Below are 22,070 nucleotides of genomic sequence, written 5' to 3'. Positions count from 1 at the left end.
AGCTCCCGGCACCGCACAACAAAGCACCACCCAGCCATACGGTGACACTCGGCAGCGCTGTTTGCCACTCCCATGTTGTCAGGTCCCACCAGGGACATCAGAGCACCGGCTAATCAAATCTAGCGCTGGCCTCCAGCCCTGCCAAGAGCACCCCATCACCCAGGCAGGCGAGAGGCAGGCCTGGATATGGCCCATGAATCGAGGCAGTAAATCTGATAAGCTATCGGCTAGCACCACGATTAGTTGGATAGTTAAGGACAAGGAGCCAGATTTTGAGCTTATTTGCCACCGGTGCAAATACAGAGTAAGCGACCTGGCTGCTCCCAGGCATCAAGAGCAGCTGTGACCCTCGCAGCCGGTGCATTAAATGCACGACGGTTCCTCTTCTTTTAAAAAAAGGAGAATAAAAATCACCCCCCAGCATCTCAACGCTAACTGCCAGGATTGCAGGGCGAGAGGAGGAAACGAGACCATCTGGCAGGGCTTTGGCATGGGGCCGGGTCAGCGGGGACAGGGGACTCGCCGGAGCCGGGGCAAGGGTTTGGGAGGCACAGATACAAGGCAGGTTCCTGCAAACGGGTCTCGGCACACCTGGCAGAGCAGGCTGAGCTATTCTGAGCTCCAACGCCTTAGAGGAGGGAGGAAAAACAGTTGGAGGAAGGTTAGGAGCAAAGCAGCAGAGGTCTAGGCTGTTACAGCATTTTCAGTTTGGTTAAAGCAGACAGACAAACCCCAGCCTGCCTTCTGGGGTCCCACCACCAAACCTCTGCTAACTTGGCACCCCAGAAATTGCTGGGCAGCCAGTGCAGGCTGGAGCATCCCTCAGGGACCAGTTCTGGCTGAATTTAATCCCTGCTGAACGCTGTCTCCTCCAGCACAGACATCCTACCCTGCTGCCAGCGATGCTGTAAACAAGCCCTGTGCTCCCTCACACAGCCCGAAGGAAGGGGAGGCATTTGCACAGCCCCAGCACCCACCATCCCACAACCAGAGGGTCACCCACCCGCAGCAGACATTGCAAGGAAGGATTTTTGGGATGGGTTTCTCATCCCCACTGCACCAGCCAAACGCAATCCCCAAGCCTGATTGCAGAGGGACAGCAGGATCGCTGAGCACCCCGTACCCACTCACCCCAGCTTACCTCCCTTTAGCCTGTATCTCTGGTGGTTTCCCACACTAACCTGTCCCTACCGATCCCCAAGAGCAGCCAGACCGTGCGGGATCATGCAGAGGCCATGCTGGGGGCACAGTTGCGGCTCTCCAGAGCACAGCCATGACGCTGCCTCACCTGCCCTGACAGCAGCAGCAGGATGGCACAGCCCTGCGCTGCAGACACCAGCTGGGACCGCAGCCCCCAGACCCTCCCTGTCAACACCCTGCACCCCTCTACCCTCTCTCCAACTCTCTTCCCAGCCCAAGTCCAAAGCAAAGAAAGGAGAGAAAGAAGGGGAGAAAGAAATAAAAAAAAACTAAAACAAATCAAAACTAAAACAAAAAGCAGCAGTTGGGAGGCAGCCTTGTTAGGACAACTCAGCAAAATAAAATTCCGGTTTATTGTTGGACAACATTGTTTCACACATACATCAAACAGGCCAAAAAAAAAGAAAAAAATAAAAATAAACAGCAACTTCATAGACAGAAAAAAAAAAGAAAACCTTTTTATCTTTGGCCTTGCCACCTCATACAAACCACGATCTATGGTACAGCTAAAGTACATACACAAAAAAAGTTACTGGAATGCTCAGAATAAGATTGTAAATTTTTTTTTTGCATTTTTGTCTTTTTTTTTTTTAATTTTTTTACAAGGTTTTGTTTTATTCTCCTTTGAGATAATGGTTTGGGCCTGGTCACACCACAAGTAAAGTCAGAGATAGGTAACAAGAGATATACACTTCAAAGCCCCCCTTTTGGTCAATCCGAGATCACTTAAAAATGGCGGACCTCCTAACAATATGTACAAAAATATAAAATGTAAATAAAAAATACAAACAAATTCTCCTTTAAAGTACTTTTAAGAAAGAAAGCAGGGCCTTGAAGTTTTGGTGCTTGGGGGGGAGGGGGTCTGTGGGGAAGGGGGGGTTTCTCTCCCCGCTAACAGGCGAATCGTTTCGTATGTTCGTTGAGTGGCAGCGCCGCGCCGGGGGGCCGGGGACGGGATTCACTCTACTTGGTGAGGATGACCACGGCGGAGGGGGGAGGAAGGGGGGAGGGTGTGTGTGGGGAGGGGGTTGCAACGGGAAGGAAGGAGGGTCCCAAGGGTGAAGAGGACGCGCTGGCCTTTTTTGTTGGTTTGTTTTCCTCCTTATTTAAAAAAAAAAAAATAATAATAATTTGCTGCCTAGTCATCTTCATCGGTTTTCTGCTTCTTGGGATCGACGTCGTCGTCCTGGGGGGAAAGCAAAGCAGTCAGGAGAGGGGATGGGGAGCGGGGCTGCCGGGGGGGGCTGGTGAGAGCCACACCAAGGCAGGCAGGCAGCAAGACAGGAGTAGGTTTCGGGTCCCTCTCCTGCCTCAGGGACAAGGACAGAGCAACGCAACTGTTTCCCTCCTCGTGCAAAATCCTCCCTCGCAGCCAACTCGGGGAGCCCCTGAGCACCCCCGCCCTGGCCTGCCATGAGCACCCTGGGGCTCCCCAACCCAGGGCCAGCAGCCCCGCACAGCCGGAGCGGACACCCCGCAACCAGGCCAGCATATAAACGGAACTGGGCTGCGTCCCCGGAGAGGCAGGGGGAGCGCACAGGCAGGGCGTTCCAGCCCCAGAGCCCAGCCCAGCCTCTCCAGCCCCGCTGACGCTCCCCCCAAGCCCTCTGGGGACACGAGTGGCTCCGAGGGGGCTGGTCGCTCTTCCTACCTCATCGTCCTCAGCTGCCCGTTTGCCTGTGGCTCCCTCAGCTTCGTCATCTTCATCACCATCCTCTTCCTCACCTGCATGGAGGAGAAGTGGAGGAACGTGAGACCCTCTCGGAGGGTTACAGCACCATGCACCTCCCCTCTGGGTTTAATTCTGGCTCAGCCCTACACTGCTATGTCCAGTGTCCCGTCTCCCCAGCTGGCACAGCCCCTGCTCAGGACAGCAGGTGCCCGAGGACACGGGGGCTTTCGGGGCATGCCCCAACTGACTTGACCCACCAAAGGGGAAATAAGGATTGGCAGCATCAAGTCTGGCTCACACCGCGTTTGTAGCGCGGGCAACGGGATGGCAACACCGGCACCTACCACGAGCACCAAAATCACAGCAAAAAGGCGGGGGGGGGGGGGGGGGGGGGAGGGAGAGGAAAAACTCTTTCTAGTGGCTGCTCCGCCTAACCGCTCCAGATTACTTCTGCTTCCCTTCGCAGCTATTAGTCCATCTTTAATGAGTTAAGAGAGCCAGAACGCATTAGTTCTGAGTCAGAACACTTTCTAATTATCAGAATGGCAAACAAATGCTACCAACTTATCTTACAGCCGGAGAGGAGGATGAGCAGAGAGCTCTGGGCTTTGACCCAGTTTGAGCTCAAATAGGCCAGTGGATCAGAACAACCGAGTCCATCGCCTTCGGCCACTTTTGGGGGGTCGGGGGGCAAGACCGGAGGCCTCAGAGGAGGAACAACCTCTCAGCTGCCCAGACGAGTCTCTTGTGTAACAGGAGACCCTACTAAAACTTAGAACATTAAGGCCAGTAAGCTGGCTTTAAACCACTGCCACAAGCCACCCATATAGACAGCCAGGGGGATTAAGGTCAGCCCATCCTCCCTTCCCCTCTCCTCTCCCCGGCGCGTGCCCAGCCACAGCGTGGCCCACGCAGCGGCAAGGGCCAAGATTAGCTCCCAGCAATGGATCAACACCCCGGCAGCCATCACATGCACCGGGCCGGCCGGCAGGTCAGGTGACAGCGCCAAGCTGATTGGGAGCATTTTTAGTTCCTTGAGCTGCTTTAAGCAAAGCAAATAATGAGATGGGATGGGGAGAAGGGTGAGAAACACATACCCTCAAGCTCCCCTTTGCTGTCAAACTCCAGGATGGAGTTTGGCCGCAAGTGTTGGGAAAAAAAGCTGATGCAAGCTGCACCCGCTGCCTTTAAATCTCTCTCCTGCAGCGTTCAGCTGCTCAGGTGCAGCTCTCAGGCAGGGATCACCCGAGGGCAGCAGGCATGGACGGACAGAGCCCGTGCAGGATCTCGGCGAGGCGTCTGCACCTCCAAGCACTGCGTGCCAAATCGTGCCTGCGCTCGGCGAGCTGGGAAGAGCGGGGCCGGCACTGTGGGACCGAAGCTCCCCGGGCTTGTCACAGCAGTATCCAAGCAACACTGCCACCCCACACACACGCGCCTGCGGCACATGCATCCCCCTCCTGCCCGAGGGGAGCAGGGAGAGGTAAGTATTCCCCCCCACACACTTCCACCTCGAAACGCGGCTGGAGGTAGATGGGCTCAGGACAGCACATGGCAGCACTGCACTCTGTCCCCAGGGGTTAAAATCCCAAGTATGAAGAGGGCCACGATTCCCAGTCTTTCCTAGTGAACCAGTTCCTACCGAAGGGCACAGCAGGCTGCTGAGAGCAGAGAGCTACCTCAAAGGAGGCAGCTTTCCCTGCTTACACTGTCTGAACAGGCGCTGGCCTAACGGTCATTGAATTTCCAGCCCCGTCCCTGTCTCCCAAAACCAACCAACAGGTTAGTAGGTCAGCACATAAACCGAAAATTCACAGGGGATTAACCTAGTAACAGCTAATCAAGGGCCCCGAGTTCATTTCGGCATAACAAGAATGGTTTTCTCCCAGCCTTAACGAGCGATAAAAATAAACAATGTTATTCATCCAAGCACATCTTGGGGAAAAAAATAATAGCGGGCAGGGTGAGAAGCAATTCGGCAAGTCACTGCTGGATTTCTGGTCGCTGCTGCCAAAACCCACTTCCAGGCTGGGTCAGGTCAGGAAGCAGGGGAGGGCAGGGAGACGCGGGACACTGCAGACAGGGAAGGTTCAAAGCAAGCCTGTACGCTCCCGTTGGAGGAGCAGGGAAGAGCCGCAGGTTCCTCTACCCACTTCCACACGGCATCCAGCCCAGGAAAGGGCTGGGAGAGGGGACCATATCAGCCTCTCAGCATGCTGCTCCACGAACAAGGATGGTGACCTATCCTCTGTGCCTGGGCCAAGGCACGGCCATCCAGGGCTGTCCCCGTCCCACCGGCCGGCACTCGCCTCTGCAGCAGCCGTTGCGATCACAACAGTCAAGGGCAGGTTTTACTACTCGCACGGAAGGGCTAATGCGCTTATTCAGCGCCACGGTACGGTGCCGTCTGGCCGGAGGAGGGAGGAAGGAAGGAATCTGCCCTCAACCTGCTGGAAGGGATTCAAGGCTGACTTCACTCCCAACACTGGTGGCCCGGGCGAGCAAGGAAAGACTGAGCCCGGCTGCAGAGAGCTGCCCGGCCACAGCCACGAGGGGGAGATGCTGCTCTCGGCTCTCCTCTGCTTCCCGGGAGTCCGCTGTCTGGGGCAGGATGCAGCCGTGGGATGGGGGGAACAAAGTAAGTTACCATCACCCTCTTCCTCCTCGTCCTCTTCCTCACCACCTTCCTCTTCCTCTTCGTCTACTTCGTTGTCAGCCTCCTGCTCTCCGTTTTCCTCGTTCTCCTTGGCAAGACAAAACATCACTTAAAAAAACTGCACTGGGGAAGGGAGAAGGGGGAAGAGATGTTCAGCAGAAGTGCGTGTCCCCACCTTTCCTGCCCAAAGCAAAGCACCAGCCCACCAGAGCCCCAGGCGCACGTCCCGCTTCCTGCCTGCCTCCACACGACGCAGACAGCCCAGGCACGAAGGATCAAGTCTAGAGTAACTTGGGGCTGCAGCGTTGAGGCCAGGACAAAGACTGCAAAGGCTCTTGTGACACACTGAAATGCAGCAGAGTGAATTTCCCCCAGCATGTTAAAAATAGGAAACCAGAGGGTTTACTTGTAAACAATGTATTTCCCCGCTCAACTGATTGTAACACTGTAAATCTAGGGTTTGATTTTTTTTCCCCCTCTCCTTTTCCAGTGCCTAGGGAGGAGGTGGCACTGGACACAAGCTCACATGGCTTTTGGGGAGGGAATCCAAGCCCAGCCCTTCCTTTCTGCACACACATGAACTGCCCACAGGCTCGGGAGCGTCTGTTGAACCTGAAGCCCCAAAGGCTCAAGGGCTCTGCCCAGCACAGTGCTGCCATTTGGAGGGGTCCCCTCTCAGCAGGGCTGGGGACAAGCTCGCAGCAAAAGCAAGAAGGGAGAGGAAAATAAAAAGGTGTTGGCATAAGGGCTGCCTCTCCCTGCAGATTGTAGCCATACTCACAGCGTTGCCATTGGCCGGTGCATCCCTGCCATTTTCTGTTTCTTCAACAACTTCCTTCTTCTCTTTTAGATCCTGGAAGGAGCAGAAAAGCAGAGAAGTCACCCTGATTCCAGGTGCCTGGGTCAGAGAAGCTGCACATCAGGTGTGAAAAACACAGTCCAAGAGAGAGCGGGAGCTGGTTTCTCTTCACACCGTTTTGCTCTGCGATTTGGTCGCCACATTCTGGCTCCTCCTTGGGAACGGGAGAGCGTGGGGGTGAATCTCAATCCAAGTCAGCCTTGCCAGAGAGCAGCTATCTAAAAAAGAGACTGACTGCTCTGTTTCACCTCTGAGCTCCCAAACACACAGAGCTGGCTGCCTGCATATGCTCAACAGCAGCAGAGCTGGCTGATTGCCCATCTTAGCACAGTCCACGCAAGCTCCTGCAATGCCACGGAGAGCTGGCAGCCCCGTCCAACGTACAGGCTCCGCCGCCCCAGGGCTGCGGACGTCCACAGCTGCTCGGTACCTTCGCAGCAGGAACAAATCCCAGGGACTCATCAGCAGAGACTGCGGTCTCTGCCCTGCCTGGGGAAAATCATACAGCAAATATTACACGCCTGGTCTTTCTCGCAGCGGCAGAGACGAGACTCCAGCATCCAGCTCGCAGCTTTAAGTGTAACAGGATGGGGTGGGGGAAAGAAGTCTATTTTTACACTGCTCCAAGAGCCGTGCCTGGCTAGTTCGGTTCAAATCTCCACTACAAGCAGAGCGAGAGGAGAGCAGGAGCTTGTGTGTTTTTGCTATTGATCACTGTCAAAATGTCATGCCAAGTCGCTCGGCAAACAGGCTGAGAAGATCCAACTTTATGTTCCCGCATAAAGAACACTTGGATTTAACACTGGCATCTCTGCTTGCATCCTCCTCCCCTTCTGTTCCTCCATCAGCTGGAACGAGATCCTTCAGCACAAGGAGCGTTACCCCAGCCAAGGAAAGCAGAGAGGCCCTTCCCCAGGGCCAGCAGCACAGCCACACAGCCGGCTTCAGCAGCGACCACGAGGTGTTTAGAAGTTGCTGGCACCTTCCCTACTTCGCCGCAGCAGCAAGCGGCTTTGCCCCCCTCCCGCCTGCCCTTTACGGCTGCCTCGCAGCCCGCAGCGAGCGGGCACTTTCACTCCCGCTGAGTGGGAACTGTCACTTCCTTGTGGGAATGCCGGCGGGTAAGAGCACGGCCCTGGCCCTGCTAGCATGACCGTTGCTCCATATTGGGAGGGTTTCTACTACCCTGCAGGCTGCTTAGGCGAGACAGCGCAGGGGTTTTAGACCACCAGGTTATTTAAACCACTCTGACCCAGACGGGCACGCACAGATGCTGTTACTGGAGGCACTCAGGCTGCTAGCGCACCGAGGAAAGACTTTCTTTGGAAGCGAGCCTTGGGGCGACGACACCTGTTGATCAAACCTCACCTCATCAAACCAGCATCCCAGGAGTCTGGGGTAAAACAAAAACACAAGCTCCCTCCTCCTTTCACTGCTCGCATACGACTCCCAGGCCATCTCCTCCACACTGCCCAATTCCACCACAGTTCTACACTGTCAGCGGCTCCGGCTCCCCTATTCCCTGGAGGCTGATCGCAACCATTTAAACCTCTCACACACCATCGCGCTGTTGCGTTCTGCAGCTGCTGCCTCGCATCGGGCAAACAGGCACGAGGGCAACAAAAGCATTTCCTAAGTTAAACACACAGCAAATCGAGGAGTCAGAGTTTCCACATCTCACTATGCCTGACAGTTCTTTTCAAAAAGAGCCATTCAGGAAACGTAAGCAATTCTCCCGGTGAAGGAACAACTCATTCTTGGGGATTTTAGCTGGACAGATCTCCAGCCCTGACCTTTCCCGCACCACTGAAGACGCTCTCAGTTTAACGACCGTCAGGATGCCAGGTCATGAAGTTTGTGCTAGCAACATGGTTGCAGAGAGGACCACAGCTTCTCCCTTTCCCCAGGCCCAGTCCAATCCAAACAGACAGATGTGTACAGCAGCCTCCAAACCAGGAGTCCGTGCAGCAGGACTGCTTTAGCTCCAAAGCTTTGACAGTGCCTCTAATTATAGGTGTGGCGAGGCTGTTTGTCCATAAAATAGCGATGGTGTTTAGTCATACACCAACTGCCCGGGAAGCTCTACCTTCGCTCCTGCTCGGCGCCCGGGGCGCGAGCGCCAGCAACGGCCCGTGCAGCCGCGGCTCCCGGCGGGGAGGGGCGGCAGCAGAGGGCAGGATCCCAGTGGAAAGGGCCGGGAGTCCCCTGCCCGCCGCCCCAGCAAGGAGCCGCGTCCACCCCCCCGGGACGGCGGAGGAGCCGCCGCTGCCGCGCCTCCCGCCGGCAGGGGGCCCCCCCGCGCCGCCACGCGCCCGGCCGCCGTTCAAACCGCGCGCCACTCTCCGCGCCCCTCTCATTGGCCGCCCGCCAGCGCGCCGGCCCGGCGCCCCGCGGGTTGCCGGGAAGTGTAGTCCCGGCGGGGGCGGCGCGGCGGACTCCGGCTCCCAGGGGGCGGCGCGGGCAGGGCCGCACGTGGTGGGCGCCCCGCGGCACGGCGGCGGCGGCCGGGGGCGGCGCTCGGCGCGGAGCCGCCGCCCGGGCGGGGCGGGAACCCCTCCCCGCCTCCCGGGAGCGCTCCGGACGGCGAGGCGGGACGAGGGCGAACGGCCCCGGTGCCTCCGCGCTTCCCTCCCGCCACCGGGTGGGGGGTGGGGAAGAGGGTCACCTTGCCGCCGTACGCGCCTCCGCCCGCCCCGCAGCACGGACCCCAGTTTCCCCCGGGAGGGCGAGCCGGGGACGAGGCCCCCTTCCCCCACGCTGTAAAGGGCAAGGGAAGGTTAACGGCAAACTTGGCCCCGTTCCCCCGGGGAAGGATGGGGATCGACCCGCCTCGCCGCTTCCCGGCTCCGGGAGAGCTGGAGGCAGCGGGGACCGAGCCGCGGCCCCGGAGCGGAGGCGGGGGGGCACGGCTGTGGGAGCGGGAAACAGAAGTGAAATCGAAATCTGCCAGAAACGGCATTTTGTTGGTTGTTTTTTGTAAACCCTCCTCCCTGTCGGGTTTTTTTTTTTTTCCTCCAGCCCCGCTTCCTCCGGGAGCGGCACGACCCGGTGCCGGCCGGGGCACAGGGTGAGGAGGCCCCCGGGCACGGCCGCCCCATCCCCCGCCGTCTTCCCACGCACCCGCCCGAGTCCAGTCGGGTCTCCCCGCAACTTTGCCGGCCGCGGCTCCGGGCTCGACAGGGCGCATCGCCGCCCACGGCCCGGCGGGGAGCGCAGCCCGCCCGGGTGCCCGGCGCCCCCGGGGGACGCTCCGCCGCGGCTCGCAGACAAAGGCGGGCGCCGGGAGCCGCAGCGGGGACTCCCGGGAGAGCCTCTCCCGACCGGTACCGGCGCTCCCCAACCGCTCCCCATCACCCGCGGCACCGACTCGCAAAGTTATCCCGCTGCAAGGAGCTCGGTCCGGGGCCGGAGCCGCCAGCCCCACCACCCCAGCGCACCCGGGGCAGCTCCGCCGTGGGGGCTGCCCCCGCCGGGGCAACTCCGAAAATAGCAACTGCCCCCCCCGCTCCGGGGGCAGCTCCGGCGCAGCCCTCTGCCCACCCCCCCTCCCGCCCGCCTCCGGGGCGACTCCGAAATAGCACCCCCCCCATCCGGGGCAGCTCCGACACAGCAACTGCCCCCCCCCCTTTCCGGGAGGGCAACTCCGAAATAGCAACTGCCCCCCCTTCCTCCGAGGGCAACACCGACACAGCAATTGCCGCCCCCCCCCCCCATCAACCGGGTGCAACTCCGAAATAGCAACCCCCACCCCCACACGACCCCCCCCCCTTTTCGGGAGCAACTCCACAACAGTCACTGCTCCCCTCAACCCTCCGCTGCATGTTCCAGAGCGGTCCCCCCGCCCCCCCCCCCCGCAGGGACGGGGCCGAGCGGGACCCAAGTTTGACGGGGCTGTCAAGCACCCACAGCGGATTGAATGAGGCGAGCGCTGCCCGCCGCCGCCATCCCCCCGCCGCAGACGGGTGCCGAGGCGCAATCGCGCTTCCCCCCCCCCCACTCCCCGAGCTCCTCCGCGGCGGGACGGCCCCGCAACCGCCGCCGCCGCCGCTGCTGTCCCCGGGAAGGCGGGCGGGAGCGGGCCGCGGAGCCCGGCGCGACACGGCGGGGCTCGCAGCACCGGCGAGGGCGGCGAGCACGTTTCCCGCACGCTGTAGACAAAGAAACAGCGCAGGCAGCTCCGCACGACGAGCGCGGCGGCGGCCCCGCACCGAGCCCCACCGCGAACTTCAACGGGGGGGCGGGGGAGGGAAGGGAGCGGGGGGGAGGGGGACAGGACGGGACGTGCGGGAGGGGTAAAAAAAAGATTTTAAAAAAGGGGAAAAAAAGGTAAAAAAATGCAAAAAAAATATCCCTTGGAAAAAAAAATTGCAGCCGAAAAAAAGCGGCGAGCGGGCAGGGGCGAGGCGCGGGGCGGCGGCTCACCTTGGCGGAGATCTCGGCGCTGGTGTCCACGGCCGTGTCGGACATGGCGGGGGCGTGCGGGGCTGTGGCGGGGCTGTGGCGGCGCGGGCGGCGGCGCGGTCAGAACAATGCCAAGATGGCTTTGCGCGAGCCAGTGGGGACTCACGCGGCGCCACGGCCCCTCTTATAGAGCCGGGGGCGGCGCGCGCGCTGCCCCGCGCCGCGCCCATTGGCCGCGCGCGCCGCGGCCGCCGGCGCCCATTGGCCGCGGCGCAAACAATGGGCACGGCCGCTTAAAGCGGCAGGAGCCGGCGCCGCCGACACTGCGGCGATGAGTTCGGGCTCGGCCTCAGCGTGGGCGAGGCGCGGGGCGGTGGGCGGTGGAGCCCCGCCCCCTTTCCTCCCCTCCCTTCCCGCTGCCTCCGCCCCCGCCGCCTCCGCCCCGCCCCGCCGCGCCATGTGAGGCGGCGGGCGGGAGAGAGAGAGCTTCCCCCCTCCCGGCCCCCGCCGCAGCCAGCCCGCATGCCTGCGGAGGGGCGGGAGGCGTGCGCGCCCGCCCGCGGAGGGGAGGAAAAATAATAATAAGAGTTAAAAATAATAATAATAATAGTAATGCGGAAGAACCGGCGCTGCCCCCCTCCCCGCACCCTGCTCCCCCGGGGCCACCCCGCGCCCGGGGAGCGGTGTCCGCCCGGGGTGGCCGGTGGTGCCGGAGCAAGCGAGTAGTACGGGGGAGCCCCGTGCCCTCGGTCGCCGCCGGGGTAACCCGTCCCCCCCCCCCTCCGCGCAACCTGCGCCGTGTTCTCAGCGCCGCGGAAACTTTTGCCACAACAACAACCGCCGCCCGCGGGGGGAGCGGGGGAGGGGCGGCCTGCCGAGCCCGCCGGGGGTGCCGGCCGCCGCCGCCGCGCAGAAATGCGGGATTCCCCCCCATTTGCTTATTTTACAATTAAAAAAAAACAACGCACCCAGGCCTCCTCACCGCCCCTCTCCCACCCACCCCCCCCACACACACACCTTTCGCGAGCTCAAAGCTTGGCACGCACCGGGACCTTCCCCGCACTCCCCTCTTCGCAGCCCGCCGTTACACCAGGCCGGGGGCCCCCCCACCCGCGGGCACCGGGGCTACCTCTGCCCCCCCCCCCTCGCCGCCGCGGGGTAACGGGGCACCGACGCGGCGAGTGAGTGGGCTCTGCCACACTCAAGATGGCGCCGGGAGCCCTTCGTCGGGCAACCACACAGTTTTGCCACCCCCGGGAGCCGCTCCGCAGCCCGCAACAGCCCCGCGGGCGAGGCAGCGCCGCGTGTAAGCGCCCTCCGGTGCGGAACGCGCGAAGGAAGGGGCGAGGGGATGAGGAAAAGCACCCCCAGACGGAGCAGCACCTCTGCCACACTCAATATGGCCGCCACGCCGAGGCGATAGTCGGCAGCGCCTGTCCTCGGAGGGCGGGATATAGGGATCGAGCGATACGGATTGGCCGGCAGCGCTGAGCGAACGCTGTGCTGACGCTTTGCGGCTTCTTATTGGCTGAAGCTCCTGTCTGTCTAAAGCGGAGTGGTTTTGAAAACCCGGAGCGGGCGCGGGGCGGAGCGCTGGAGCGGAGCTGGGGCCACCTCGCTGGGGGTACGGGGCACCGTGCAGGGGCGCGACCGCCCGGGGGGACTGCCGCGGGCAGAGGGTGCGCTTCTCCCGGCTGCTGGGAGCCGGGCTGCCCCTTGGCTTCCCCCCCCCCAGCTTCAGGAGAGCTGCGAAGAAGCCATGGCAGCCCCTGCACCGCCTGGCACCAGGCATCGGGGCACGAGGCGTCATGGCGCCGGCCTCCCTCGCCCCATCCCCACACACACCCAGCGGCTGGACACCGAGGCCACGGGGCCCCGTTTCCCGGACAAAATGTCCCTCCCGCAAAACATAGCAGCACCACAAACAGGCTGGTCCGTGCCTGGTCGCGCCATGGAGCACTTTTCTTCTCAGCCTCAGCGTCCTGTCCCTCGTGGGAGCAGCCCTGAGGCGATGATGATGGGGTGGGGGGCGGTCAGGGCCTCAGGGCTGTGGCGGGAGTGGGAAGCACCACGGCGGCTGAGACCTCGCGTCGGCCACTGACCCTCTGACCGTCCTTGCGCCGGGGCTGGCCGTCCCCTGCCCTGGCCAGTCCCCTGGCCCCAGGGGCCGCCTCACCGGCTGCGAGCCCGCGAGCCAAGCGCTGCCACGGGAAACTCTCGCTTTGCGTCAGAGCCGCTCTCGGCACAACGGTGCCCCGCTCGCGGCTTTCGGGCGCCGCCGGCGAGCCGGTGTTTAGTCAGGAGGGGCCTTTCGGGGACAACGAATTTCTCACGTTGGATGTCCCGCTCTGACCTGGCGGTGGGGCCGGGTGGGAGCGGGGTGAGAGCCTCCCCACCCGCTCGGGGGAAGGACAGGGCTGTGGAAACCGGGATTTCTGGTCGCTGCTGGCTACGCCTCTCGCTTGGTGTGTTCAAGACAAGGGCTGCTGCTGGTGTCTATTCCTGGAGACGGCACTCAACAGCGGCTGTGGGTTTGGGGCAGGTTGCTAACAGGGCTGGAGGCAGGAGCGCCCTCTGCCACAGCCGAGCCGGGGGCTGGCGGACGGTCAGTCTCTAAATGCGTCCGAAAGAGGAAAGAAAAAAAAAAAAAACACCACCCAAGCCCAGCCCTAAAATAAAGCACTTCTGCTATAACTTGGCTTTAACGTGTGCCTTCTCCTCAAAGCAGGGATGTTCCTTTGGGCTTGGGGTTCCCACGTTTCACGGACAGTTAAAAAAAGAAAAAAGAGATGTGGGATATTTGGGGAAGAAAATTAGGAATCCTCAAGGGACGGTCACACCAGGATCCCACAGAAGACAGAGAGAGAGGGAGGGGAGAAAAAAAAAAAACAACCGAGCCTGGAGTGGAAGCAAAACTGCCTTAAACCACTCTGCATCGGAAATCCATGTATAGCCCTCGCTGTCGTCCCTCCGTGCAGCGGGATAACCCAGCTGGTGAGTGCCCCTGCGCGTCAGGCAGAGAGAAACAGGCTCAGCTCGGCGTTTTATGCCTCAGCAGTCCAAAAAGAAACAACAACAACAACAACAACAAACTGTTGCCTGTAAAAGGCAGCTGCTGCTTTACCTCTTCTCCACCCCTCCCGCCGGCTGGGGCTGGGGAGCGGCTCCGCAGGAAGCAGCGAGAGGAGGAGGAGAAGGGTGGAAGGGGACTTCTGCAGAAGTGCCCGAGCATCGGGGACAGAAGTTTCCAGGGCTGAGCTCTGCCTGGGACCTCACTCCGTCTGCGGCAGGCGATCGCTTTGGCAAAGGAGTCGAGGTGCCAGAGGAGGCGGTAGGAGTTTTCCCTCCTTGTCGGCCGTTTCCTTAGCTCAGCAAGTAGCAGCCTCTCTAATCCCCGGTGAAGATCCTGCTGCTTGGGCGATTATTTCATCGCGGCAAGCTGCTCCTCGGAGGAAATTCTCATTACGCTCTTCGGAGAGGCAGGGGAGGGGCGACTGTCACTCAGCTTCTCTGGAAAAAACAGAGGGATGAGCCTGCAGCATCCCCGGGCTCCGGCGCACGAGATGTGGTAGTGTTTCTAGGTCAGGCTGGTGATGCGGGACGTGAAGCTGGCAGAGATGACATCCTGGCTGTGTCACCTTCTGTTCCTCGATGGGCAAGGGTTGCACGCAGGGGCTGTGGCTTCGTGGACGTTTGCTCTGTGGGGCCTGGAGGAACACTGCTGGGGGGGGCTGGAGGGCGATGGGGAGGTGGGAAGGAGCCTCATGTGCGCTCACAGGAGGGAGTGGAGGTGTGTAGAGCACTGGGGCCGGCTCACGGGTCCAAAAAGCATCTTTGTGAGACTGTGGGGCCAAGGCTGAGACCTCGCCGCAGGAGGCAGAGACTGCGCTTGGAGGGCACCAGCCGCCCCAGCCCAGGGAAGGGCTGATGAAGCTGCCCTCCTCCCCACGTCTCGGGCTGCTGCTCCTCCGTCCATCCCCACGAACCATGTAAACAGGAGGGAGCAGGTCGCTGTGGCGCACTTTAATTAAGGGATGGAGATGGAGACACCGACTTCGCCTTTCCCCAGAGGATTGCAAAAGGCCCAGGCGGGCTCCACACTTCAGCTCACGGCCATCCCTGCTCCAACACGTGCTCTGCCCCCTGCGTTACAAAACAGGGCTCTGACTCACTGGCCTTTCCCAGCCCGCTGCTCACCGAGCCTGGAGACATTTACAAGGATCCCTCAGAGGGATGTAGGGAGTCTGGCTGCTCTGCACCCCACTGCTGGCACCCAGAGCAGGACGTGGCGGGCAGGACGTGGCACCGTCCTGCCGGCGTCCCCCTCGGGCCTCTGCGTGGAGCCCCAGGGTGAGGACAGCTTTCTAGGGGGTTATCCCCCATGACTGGAGGATATGGGAAAGTGAGTGTGACTTCTCCAGGTCTCCTGACCCCCGCAGGCAATGACACCATGGTCCCTTGATGTCCAAGATGCTCGCTGGCTTCTCCATGGCTCTGGGAAGTCACCACCCCGGCTAGCCGAGAGGCGGTGGCAAGAGAGCAACCTTTTCTGCCTCCCTCGGCTGGGTGCTGGCAGGAGCCAGGGCCAGGTTAAGGGCAGCAATACACCCCAGCGCTGCTGCTAATCCTGCTCCTGCCTACGGGCAGGGTTGGGACGCGACAGCAGGACGAGGGAAGCCTCCAGTTTGGGATGCTGGCTTTTCCAGGGAGCCCACAACAGCAGGAGAGGACCCAGCATCACCTCCCTGGTTGCCAAGGGCCAGCGCCAGTGATGCCATGGCCCAGGAGCCGGCACTCAAATCCCTGTCCTTCCCTGCCTGCATGCCAGGACAACTCTGGCTCACCCCTGGCAGGCTGCCGGGGCGCCATGGCCGGGTTTAAAGGCAGCAAAGCTGATTATTGCCTTTCTCTCAAGAGAAGGGTGAGGAGGGCATCGGGGCAACCTGCCCCAGAGGCGGGGGAAGAGACCTGTGCCCCAGGACGTGGGCCTGGTGAAGTTGGAAAACAGTTGTTTCTCTCTTTTAATGAGTTTTCTGGGTTTTGCCCCCATTTGAAGGCTGGTTGTGACTACGAGCCCGAGTGAACAACGCCGTGGATCAAACTCAGGGCAAGGGCCTATCACACAGAGATTACACACCCACACCCTGCCCCAGGCCTGGCCTCGGGCCAGAGACGTGGTTTCGCTCCTCGGGGCTCCCATCCCACTGCTAAAAGTGATGCACGGAAGAGATTTAAAAGGAGAGAGAGAGGAAGGTGGGAGGGAGGAGGCGAGGCCAGATTCTCTTCCCTCCCTGCCTCTCCCAGTGCTTTGCAAACACGACATCTTTGCAGTGTCCTCAGGAGGAAGGAAAACACCTCCCTGCACGTGCCCCAGGCTGGATGCATGTTGGGGCAGGGATTGCTGCACGGTGTGGCCAGCCCCGGGCACATGACCCCGATCGTGCCCTGCTCTCCGTCCCCTTTCCTCCCACTGTCCCCACCAGGACACCCCCCAGAGCCACCCCACGGGGCTCCCCACCCGACGGGGGCCACCCTCCTGCCCCAAGCTGGCCATGGGGTGCCGATGGCTGTCATCCTGCAGGGACAACTGCGTGGAGAGCCACCGCTCCTTCGTCTCGTCCCTCTTTGACGCGTCGGCACACCTGGGAGAAGACAGACGCACAACACGCACTCACACACTCACAAAACCAACCCCAAATCTGGATCAGTATCAGAGAGAATTAATTACTGGCTCATGCATATTCAGATGAGAAACTCAGCTGAACCTGGCGGCAGTTCGGTGCCTGGGGCGGCCCTGGGAAGGAGAATTCCTCTGGAGAGATATAAATCACCGCTCCCCTCTATTGCTTCCCCTGTGGAGCGCTACCTCCTGGGGAAGACTGAACCTTGATTTCCTTTTTTTCCTCCTTCTTCTTCATTTTCAATCTGCGCGGGGCCCCTGTAATTACAATGGGCTGCTTTAGGGCTTGAGTTATTTATTGGGTAACAGCGACACACCTACCCGGCTCCAGCCGCCTGCGTGCCTGCGTGTCGCAGCTTGTCCCGGCTACCCAGCAGCGCCCGCCATGCCGTGCCATGCCTTGCTGCTTTAGCTCGAGACGGCATGGGCAGCGGCAGCAAACGGGGACCACCAGCTTTACACGATCCACTAGAGACACATCCGTGGTGGTGCAGCCCCTGCGAGCAGGGGCGAGAGCCACACTCTTGTTTTATTGCAAAACACCATCTTGCACACGTGTTTGTGTGCTGCTACGGTGGGCGGTGGATGCCACCGAAGCTCACACCGGTTGTGAAATCTTTGGCCCCATTTTACAGGTGGGGAAAGCGAGGCACGGAGCAGGGAGGTGATTTGCCCTGGGTCAGCCTGGGAGATCGGAAGAAGAACCCACGCCTCTGGCCTATGTGTGCGTGGGCAAGAAGATGCCGGCCGAAGCGCTCAGCTCGACGCTTCGGCTGGCGGGACCTGTCCCCCAGGCCCCTGCTTTGCTTCCCGGAGGGGGTCCTCTGCCCAGCCCCGGCTCCGTATCCCCCTGCCCAACCCTGCTCCCCCCACACACAGGCGTGTGTGTTCGGAGGAGACGAGCACTCGGGGCTGGAGACCACATGGCTGGAGGGAATTAAATAATTGATGGGCCAGAAATCTCGAGCAGCTACTGAATCTCCAGGGGCAGCATTCGAGAGGCAAAGCAGAGCCCCAGACAAGCCCCTTCTCTCCGATACGATGCCAACGTGTCTTACTCCTTCCTGGGGCTTCTGGTGGGCTGAAGACGTGGGGTGCCAGGGATGGAAGAGCTCCTCCACTTGCCTCGCCCCCCAGCTCGCCCCCCGTGCTGCCAGAGAGCTGGAGGGACTGGCCACCTTCCAGTGAGGCAGGGAGGAGCTGGGGGGAAGGAGGCCGCCGCTACCAGGCTGAAACCCTCCTGCATGGGATGGTTCCCACTAAGCAGCACCCTTGGAGAGAGTGGGCTGAGCGGGGAGGAGGAAGAAAGCCTGCAAAATCAAGGCGAGTGCCCGGCTCCTCCCTGTACAAGAGCGTGTGGCCACCAGAAAGCAGCAAGCTCCACACCAGCAAAAGGGACAGCTCTTCTGCCATAGCCAAGCTGTGGCCTCCTTGCTGTGGGAGCATGGAGAATGGCTTTAAAATTTACAGGAGAAAAGCAACTGGATAAATTCAGCATAGAAATCAGAAGGAATTAAATCCAATTGTCCCGCTCCCTGCTCTGGAGGTCCCTCGGCTCCAAAGCCTCGGCAGCTGGGAGAGAGTCGCTGCCCCACGGCCCCCTTCCTGCTCCGTGCCCTGAGCATCACGGCAGAGGGGCCGGTCAGTCACTGCTGGCACAGCCACGCTGGTTATCGGGGGGTCTCAAGGCAAGAGAGGTAGCTCCCGTGCAATGGCCGTGGCCACGTGGAGCCTGGCCATCAGCCTCGTGGGGTGTCAGCGGCAGGAGGAAGAGGTTTTCCCACCCGAAGCGCTGACGCAGAGCTGCCACGGGATTTGTCAGGCTGCAGCGTGAAGCATCTCCCTGTGCTAGACATATTTGTTGATATTTAATCCACCAATAAAAGCAGTGCATGACCAAATTGAATATTTAATTTAATATACCCTAACCAGGAGCCAGTTGGCATTTCACCCAATGGAAAATGTTTGCTGCCCTCTCTCTCTTTTTAACAGATTTTTCATGAAAAGTTGTTGATTTTTTTTTTCTTGGGATTTATTCACATCTTTTTTTCTTTTAGGTGACGCTGTTATGATCTGAAAATGACAATTTTCATTTACCGGCTCAGGACTTCAATGAACAAGCTAGTTGAATAACCATTTGGACAAGTATGGAAAAAAAAAAAGAAGAGAGAAGAAGAATCCATCTCAAATCCTCAGAGATAGCCCCCCCTCCACCAACTTCAGTAATTTGCAGAAGAGCAGTTTCTTCATTTTTTTCCCCAGTATACTAGATGAAACAGTTGAAAGTGTTTGAAGCTGGCAAGAAAAGCATTTCTAGCTACTGATGTCATGAAAATATAAATTGGCAGATTTTTCACGCTGGGTCAACGTGTAGCGATAAGCACAATGCCATACCTTTAGGAGCAGTATTTGTTGGTAAACAGATGGGAAGCAGCCTATAATGTCCGCAGTCAATAATATACAGCCAATGTGGATTGGCGGGGTTGCTGTCAGAGCAATAAATCGCGCATCTTCCTGGCGGAGCCTGGACCATCCTGTGTGCAGACACTGTTGAGCCTGTTGTGGGCAAAACACACAACGTGGAGAATCGCAATGAATAATTTAGAGAGCACCCTTGTTCATCTCTCTTAAACTGCCCATTGAGTCATTTCTGCTGCTCCCATTTCAAGCGGCCGGAGGAATCCTTCCTATTTTCCATGCCAAATATAGCAGTTTTTCCAGAAATGCTCAAACACACAAGCCAGGAAGTTTCCTTTCTCTGAGTGAGTCACTGGAAGTTCAGGCTGCAGTTTCACGATTGCTTCAAGCTGATCAAAATCTGCACCGCTGCCAAAAGGAGCCGTCCAGCCCTGCCCGATGAGTGGCCTCACTCCCTCCTTGTGCAACGAGAGTTGGATTAGGGAATGGATCAGGCTGAAAACAAATGCTGCTGGGTTTTTTTTTTTTAGAGGGATGTTGATTTTCAACCAAATCATTTGGCCAGCTCCTCTCATGGCTGTGTGCAGACTTGAGAGGAGGCTTGTCTGATATGAGAGGTGTGTTACAAGGATGCTTCTTAATCAGAGTGACTAAAGGCAGAGGTAAAGGGAATATGGGGGGAAATGCCATACCCGCGGGGTCACAGATGGGTGCGTGTCCCCTATGTCACACAGCTCAGCTGCAGAGCTGATGGGGGCTGTGTTCACACCCCTAACCCCAGGATGGGAACACAGTGAAGATCCCCTGCCTGGAAGGGATTTTCTTGGGTGCCATTTCTCAGATCCAGGACAACCATGTGATTGGGGACATCAGGACCAGTCTGTATCTCAGGACTGTCCCCCACTAGGCCAGGATGCTCAGGCATGCTGCTTCAGTGGAGACACCTGTAATACACAGGATTTCGGAGAGGAGGGATATTTCAACCTGTGCTTTTAGGAGCAGGACCGCTCTCTTCCTACTTCTTCTCTCCTTTCCACCCTCCCACATCCCCCAGCATTTTTTCTAGCTACTTTCCACATTGGTTTCCAAAGAAAGGGAGCCTTCCTCCCATTTTTGCTGCCCGTTCCCTTCTAATTGTTGCAAACCCATGGGACCAATTTTAAACAAATTTGATGGGGAGGCGAGGGGGAGATCCTAGATTTTCGTGCAAGTATCCTGGAAACAAGTGGCTAAGCAGAGGGGGGATGCTCACTAGCACCTCCCCAGAGAGACTGGCCACTGCAAACACAGGCTTTTTATTAGTCACCAGAGAATCCGCACCAAGCACCATGGCTGAAGCATGGTTTTGAAGCTGCAATTTCCCCAGCACTGCTCATCCCTGGGGGGGCACCTCAGCTTCTCCCAGCTTTTACCAGGTGCCCTCCTGCCCCTTCCTTAGTGGGCGTGGGACAAACATCGCTCTTGCAAAAGCCGTGCCCTGGCAGGCCTGGGGTTTTGGGGCTGCAATCCACTCCACGGCGCTCCCGTGTGGGTAAACCAGCCTGGTTTGTTACACGTTTCCAGTGCTCTCAAGAGCTGCAGCTTTCGTGGCTGGGGCATCCCCATGGCTCCGTGGACTGCTTTTAAGGAAGGGTAACTAAGGCCAGCAAGCGTCTTGCCAGGTGGTGCCAGTTTGCTACAAAGGAACTCACATCTCTGGTGGGATATATTTGGAGATCAGCAAAGCAGAATAGGTTGAAAATCCCTGCTCTAGAAACCTGCGTTATTTTTTTCCTCCTCCCAACATTTGTTCCGTTATTTCTCAGAGACGGTGCTCGCCTCTTTGCGGAGAAGCCTTGCTGACGGGCAATTTCTCTGCCTGCTTTGGAAAGGCATCGTCGCTCACCTCCGGTCTCTCCCTCCCTCCTCCAAGGGAGCCTCATGGACAGAGTTTGCTCCCGCTGGCCCCGATCCAGGCAGGCACTTACGCAGGTCACTGCTCCAACTCAGAAGCCGGTGGATCGCTCCCAGGCTGCCCTGGGGACTAACACGTTTTCCTGCTCCATCTCCTGGAGAAGCTGGGGAAGGGAGAGGAGGTCCGAGCTAGGGCCAGAGCTGGCTCCGGTGCCCGTCTCTGGGTGAGCTATCAATCAGAGGCACTGGAGTAGTTCTTCCCTACCCTATGTGACACTGCTGTCCCCAGGTGCTGGCACTGTAGGGTGGCAAAGCCACCAGGGTGGGACATGGCACCTCCTGGGCAGTCCGGGCTGGAAGGGTGCCTGCAGGCAGTGGCAGGCAGCTGGGCAGCCCCAGCACCGGGTGGGACAGCCCCGTCACGGACTGCTGGCTGCCACCAAGGAAAGTTCCTCCTTCCAAGGGCTTTGCTTCCTATCTCCAGCATTTTCCATCTGCCAGGGGAGACCGGAGCCAGGACTCACCCTTGCTATGAAAGCCTCTAGGCAGGATGTGCCACCATCTCTGCCTGCCCTCTTTCTCCCCGGGGTCCCCAGGAGATATGGCAAGGAGCAGCCACGCTCAACGTGCGACTCCCTTGGGTCCCTACAGCTCCTGTCCTGCCATGGGGATGGCTCCCCACACAGGGAGCCAGGCAGGCATTGGGACACTGATGGTCTCTCCCCAGATCCGGGTGACTCAGGGTATGGGGGCACAGTTTGAGGGGGGCACCCCACAGTACTCCCCTCTCCACTGCTTGCCTGCAGAGGGACCCAGCAGCTTAGCTCAAGCAGGCACCTCGGCTGCCCTGGTGCAGCGGGGACCAGCCCCTTCGTGTCCCCCTGCAATGGGGGCCAGGGTGAGACGCACAAATCTCTCAGGCTGGACACCTTGCGACGGCCAAAATCCACGCTGAGAGCTGCAACGGGTGTCTGCTTCAAAAGGACACGGCGGGAGCCAGGAGCAACCAGGACCAAATGCTGTTGCTGGGGGACGAGACCACTCAGCATGTGCTCAGCCCAGTGCAGCCCTCACCCTGCCACCTCTCACCTCTGACGTGTGCTGTCCCCCCAGGGGACAAACCTTCTCAAGGCCACAGCAGCAGGGACTCAGCACCCCGCGCACACACGCCGGGGAGGCTTCGGCACACACGATGCTCCAAAAACCCATCAGGAGGAGGGGATGGGGAGAGGCAGGGGAGCAGGATGGCGCTGAGCGCTTGGAGGTCAGCCTGTACGGATGAATTCAAGGG

The 22,070-nt window shown here is 59.5% G+C and overlaps 1 protein-coding gene across 3 annotated transcripts; it reads right to left on the bottom strand.

Moving 5' to 3' along the window:
• Positions 1-1,534: 1,534 nt before the first annotated feature.
• PTMA (prothymosin alpha) lies at positions 1,535-10,898 on the bottom strand. 3 transcript variants are annotated; one of them, XM_050902695.1, is made up of 5 exons: positions 10,810-10,898; positions 6,310-6,381; positions 5,520-5,616; positions 2,852-2,925; positions 1,535-2,386 (listed from the first exon to the last, which is right to left on the bottom strand). In XM_050902695.1, the coding sequence occupies exons 1-5, from the start codon at positions 10,852-10,854 to the stop codon at positions 2,339-2,341; spliced, it is 336 nt and encodes a 111-aa protein (XP_050758652.1). In that variant the 5' UTR covers positions 10,855-10,898; the 3' UTR covers positions 1,535-2,338. The 3 variants fall into 3 exon arrangements, with proteins under 3 accessions (XP_050758652.1, XP_050758654.1, XP_050758653.1); XM_050902697.1 differs by having other exon boundaries at positions 5,526-5,616; XM_050902696.1 differs by having other exon boundaries at positions 5,520-5,613.
• Between the last annotated feature and the right edge of the window lie 11,172 nt (positions 10,899-22,070).

Source organism: Gymnogyps californianus, chromosome 10 (assembly GCF_018139145.2).
Source record: "Gymnogyps californianus isolate 813 chromosome 10, ASM1813914v2, whole genome shotgun sequence".
Classification (NCBI taxonomy): Eukaryota; Metazoa; Chordata; class Aves; order Accipitriformes; family Cathartidae; genus Gymnogyps; species Gymnogyps californianus.
Note: the sequence above shows the minus strand (reverse complement) of the source record. Positions and strands in the feature narration are given on the sequence as shown.